At 38.3% G+C, this 5,000-nt stretch overlaps 2 protein-coding genes across 7 annotated transcripts in view; both read left to right on the forward strand.

Annotated features, from left to right (window-relative positions):
- LOC137985100 (uncharacterized) overlaps positions 1-2,470 on the forward strand; it is a 2,660-nt gene extending 190 nt beyond the window's left edge. Inside the window, exons 1-4 of the mRNA XM_068832573.1 lie at positions 1-788; positions 884-962; positions 1,124-1,245; positions 1,406-2,470. The exon at positions 1-788 is cut by the window's left edge and continues 190 nt beyond it. Of these exons, the coding sequence (XP_068688674.1) occupies positions 905-962; positions 1,124-1,245; positions 1,406-2,188 (963 nt within the window). The 5' untranslated portion in view covers positions 1-788; positions 884-904 and the 3' untranslated portion in view covers positions 2,189-2,470. The remainder of the gene's footprint in view (positions 789-883; positions 963-1,123; positions 1,246-1,405) is intronic.
- The window catches only part of LOC137985095 (tetratricopeptide repeat protein 28-like), a 157,514-nt gene that overhangs the window by 115,384 nt on the left and 37,130 nt on the right, over positions 1-5,000 (forward strand). The window lies entirely within an intron of this gene.

Consider the following 5,000-nt stretch of genomic DNA (forward strand, 5'->3'; position numbering starts at 1 on the left):
ACATGCTGCATCAGTGACAGAAGTCATAATTTGTTATCTGGGACGAGCGCCGAGTCGCAGAATGGTCACGACTAAAAGATGTGCTTATGGTACTTGTAAAAACGACTCCCGGTACCCTAAATCGTGGGTAAGAAATGCGAAGGGTGATCCGATCAAGTTTTTTCATTTTCCCGGCGAAGTTAGGGAAAGCGAGAGAAGGAAAAAGTGGATAATGGCTTGTCATCGCGGTGACTCGTTTGTGTGTACGAAGGACAGTTACATTTGTAGTTTACACTTTGTCGGAGGTAACGGTCCAACACTCGAGGATCCAGATCCAATATCTGCTGTGGCAAGCAAAGAAAGAGTAAGTTAACTTGTTTTGAAAGTGTTATTTAATGTTACTGGTTGTTTGAACTTTAATTTTATATCGTGCATAGGTGTCGCGACTCAATAGAAAACGAAAGGTATCTGGTGAACGAGATATAGTCAGAGAGAGGGGGAAGAAAATTTGCCTTGAACGGTCAGCCGCAAAAACTCTGTTAACGCTTCATCGCCACACGGGTAAATCAAACGAAGAGCATGCAGCTGCCAAAGCACTTTTGGATCTGACCTTAGCTGTAGAGCCAGTCACACATGCGGAAGAACATGAGCAAACTGACAAGTAACATTTGTTTATCACATTAATTGATGAGTTTCCTGAACAGAGCACAGCTGAACAACTCGATCAAACTTTTCCAGAACCGGTGGAGTTCCACGTTAACCGAAGCACACAGACAGATAAAAAATTACTCAAACAATGCAGCACGCAAGTTAGTAATAAACCATGGAATATTTTCTACCAAAGATATATTTTCAAAAGTGCTTTCATTTTTCATTTTGAGCGTATAACCTTTTTTTCAATCAGACTGCAGGCAGGAACAAACTGATGAAGTTTTTATTTATGGAGAAAGTAATGGACCCACAGAAAACCTACCACTACACAGGTACACAAACTAAATTGTAATTATAGGCAATCAAAGGATGACAAAATGTAAGCGGCGCAGCTAAGATAAGCATGACTTTCTTCTCGGCTGTGTGATGTAAACTTTCCTCCACGAGTCCCTCTCAATCATTTCGTCAGGACGATATTTGTAATATGTTATAGGTATGGCAAAGAAATGTCTTGAGATGATTTACAGTGAAATCAAAGAAAAGAGTGAGCGGATGAACACATGGAAGGGTACACTAAAAACTAAGACAGGAAAGATCCAGGAAAAGTATTTGAAGGTACTTAGAATTATCAGTATGTATAATTTGTACAGTCCCAATAATAACCATAAGAAGATAACTTATCTACAGTCAGATTGTTTACTTCTTAAGAAGTAAAAATGTATGATTGCCACTTTACACTTGATGTGTTGTTTTCGCTTGTTTTTGTTTTCTTCAGAAAAGACAAGAACTGTCGAACCTAACCAGTAAAGAGCAATTTGAGTTCACCCTTGTGAGGCTTAGAAGAAACCCAAGTTTGGAAATGCTTTGTGATATATTTGGCATCACCAAAGGGTCTGGAAGCAGAATATTTATAACATGGATTATATTTCTCGAAAAGGAGTTGAGATTTCTTTTACCCTTCTCAACAAAACAAGAATTGATTGGCATACTTAGACCAAGTTGCTTCAAAAAGAACAGGTTTAAGAATGTGAGAGCGATAATAGATTGTACTGAATTTTATGTTGAGAAACCTTGTAAACCATCCAGTCAAAGATCCACCTACAGTCAATACAAGTCCTCAAAGACATTTAAGCTACTTATTTCAATGTCCCCCATTTTGCATTTTAATTTTCTGTCCAAATTATACAGTGGAAGTATAAGTGACAAAGAGATAGTAAATGCAAGTGGTTTTCTAGCAAAACAACAGCCAGGCGATGCTGTAATGGCTGATAAAGGCTTCAACATACAAGATTTTTTAGCCTTGCACAACACAGAACTAATCGCACCTCCAATCATGCGCAGAAATAATGTATCTGCCCGAGCATCAACTGCTACAAGACGAGTTGCAACTGCAAGGGTTCATATTGAGCGGATGATAAGACGCCTGAAATTGTTCACTTTTCTACGGAGAGTTATTCCCCTTACATGCAAACCATATATTAGCTGTGCTGTTTCTGTCTGTGCAATACTTGTAAATTTACAACCATCGATAATTAAGGCAAGTTCAAATAGAGAATAGGCCAAGGTTTAATCTTAAATACTGCATTGGCCATTTCTTAAAGTGTTCATTTCTTTACAAATAAAGCTTCTAGGAAAGTTCGTGTTAATGTTCTCTTCGTTTCAGCGTCTCCAGGGTCAAACCACAGATGTTCGACTTTTACATATCCATTGGGATCACTTTCATACTCTGGCAGATCCTATGGGATTTAATACAACATGAATTCCATGATTGCAAATCTAGAGAAATCAACAAAATTACTCTGGAAATTTATTTACATTATTTTTTACATCAATTTTTCTCCAAATTATGTACCTGTAAAAATTGGTCAATAAACATGAACATGTGAAATCCACAATTGTTGCTTCCTGCCAACTGTTGTGGTACCTGGCAATGTCATGACGTGGGCAATGTTAGGAGCATGATTCATTTTAAAATTTCAGACTTTAATTGTCAATTAGCAGATCTAGATCTACAGGGAAACAGTAGTAACAGTGATATTTTGATCCAACATTTTCATTACCTTAAGCACATGCGGTGTCCGCTGGCTTGTCTTGGAGGGTATAGCACTAGCTGCACTTAGGTGATCCAAGAACCTGTTAAAAAAAATGGTTAGCACAAACGTGACATCAGTAACAAATAACCATTTTATGTTATCTTATCCACTAGCTGACAGTAATAATAATTATTATTACACTGCTGTACGTACCTGTTGATATTGTCTATTTCGGCATGCCTTGTATTGATATCCCATGTCAAGGAGTCCATTATCAGTAGGCACCTTGAAACGAATCAACATTTCTTTGCTTCAGTGTAAACCCCAGTGAATAAGATATACTGCAGGTACAAACACTTAAATTATTTCTTAATCAAATTATATGCTAAGAATGCTCACCATGGCGTCAATACAGCGACGAGCCAATGCAAACTGAAAAAAATAAAACTTAATATCTCAGTCAGTTTCTTCATTGTAGCTGTCAGGATAACTGAAGTTTTATTCTCAATAAAAATGGAGGAACAGTGTTTCTGACCTTCTGTTGATTGGAATAATCACATATCCACTGTTCAGGAGATTTGCCTGAAAAAACTTCTCTGCTGATTTCTGGCGAACAATTCTAAAAGAAATTGTTAAAGTTTGAGTCATGAACAGTTTTCACCCATTGCATAAGAAATGTGTGTTGCTCCATACAAATAAAGCAGTCATTGTTATCATATCAGCATGAAATATTCATTCCAAGCACTGTTTGAACTTCCATTATTATTACCTGGCGGTTGCTTGATTAACATCCTGCTCCCCACATAAAGTGGTATAGAAAAATGTACTGACAATAGGATAACACTGGGGTAGTTGCATGAAACCAAATACCAACTTGTTCTTATTCATACTGGCTTTTAATTAATACATTAAAAGTAGGAAGTATAATTATGTAATTATGCAAGCAATTTATCATTCATCATCTTTTATTGACCATACTTACTTGATAGTGTTGAACAAAAGAAATATAATTAATTATTATGAAATGTCACATTACTTACTTGAACGAAAACAGAACTATTGTGTCAGTTATCATAGAATTTGGTTGAACGGTTTCCACGTCCTCCTTGTATATCTCTTACCCAGAAAGTAGCACACTCTCTGAAGGTGTGGCAGGGGTACTGTGCTGAGAGGATAACAAATCGATAACTTCATGGCATTCTAGTTTAGAAGGAAAGATGTTGGATCGGCATGTTCTGTCATCTGCTTCAGAGCTGGTCCTTTGAAACGCACTGGGGACATCTGGAGAGTTTATGGCCTCTACATCTTGTGATTCGTGTGCCCCTAGTGATGAATCTATAAGAAAATCCCCAAGACGCAAATAAACAACTGGATAAATCCACTGAGAAAATAATGAGACAAATATTTATAATACGTACAGGAGGTTAATACCTGGCAATACTGGCCCAGATAGAACAGTAATCAGGAAGGGGAGGACTTGACCTATCCAAAACCTCTCCAGTTTGGCACACACATTTGACATGAAGGTTGCGTCATAGGGTACCTCAAGAGAGAAGATTCCTTGCTTCGTCCACACAACAAACTGACAAAGTTCCAGCCCAGTAACAAACATTTGAAGCTGAACTTGGAAATAGTATTTTGAAGTTGATTTCAAAGCAAAGCCATCACCATTTCTGATGCCACCAATTTCTGGGGTTAGGAAAGCTTCTTTTGGGTGGAGATCTCTGTGTTTCCAGGAGCATTTATATTCTACGACAGTGTTTGGGCAACCTTTAGAACACTGGCATTTCTGAATATTATCCACACTTGCCCCATGGAATGGCTTTGACTTTGAAATCAAAAAGCCCTTAGCAATCAATTCCAGTTTGTGGTGGGTATGGCTTGCAACCCGCTTATATGCATCACGAGCACTGTCTTCATGAAATAGCCCCCACTCTCTGGCATTTTCACGCTGGGGATTTTTTTTATCAAATCCGGCCACGGCCGAGAGCGCAGATAATCTGTCAGCGGTTGATCCCCACCAGGCTCGAATAAAGTAAGTGCCAAAAAAAAATGGCGGACGAAACAGAGGTATTTTCGAATGTTATTTTTGAAACATTGACAACCGCTGAGGATCAGTTAGCAAATAAAGAAATCGATCGTGAAAGGGTAAACCGTGCCATAAATGATCTCAAATCATTGTTGGTGCCGATAACGAAGCGTCGTTTCAGCGAGAGAAGGCAAGGCTTTAAACATGTTGTGTGAACATATTATCCGATGCTTCAGAGACAAGCATCATTTTGGTTGAAGCAGTTTCGGAGACGGATGGCAACCAAATGTTCAGTAAAGAATCCTTGG

Source organism: Montipora foliosa, chromosome 14 (assembly GCF_036669935.1).
Source record: "Montipora foliosa isolate CH-2021 chromosome 14, ASM3666993v2, whole genome shotgun sequence".
NCBI lineage: Eukaryota > Metazoa > Cnidaria > Anthozoa > Scleractinia > Acroporidae > Montipora > Montipora foliosa.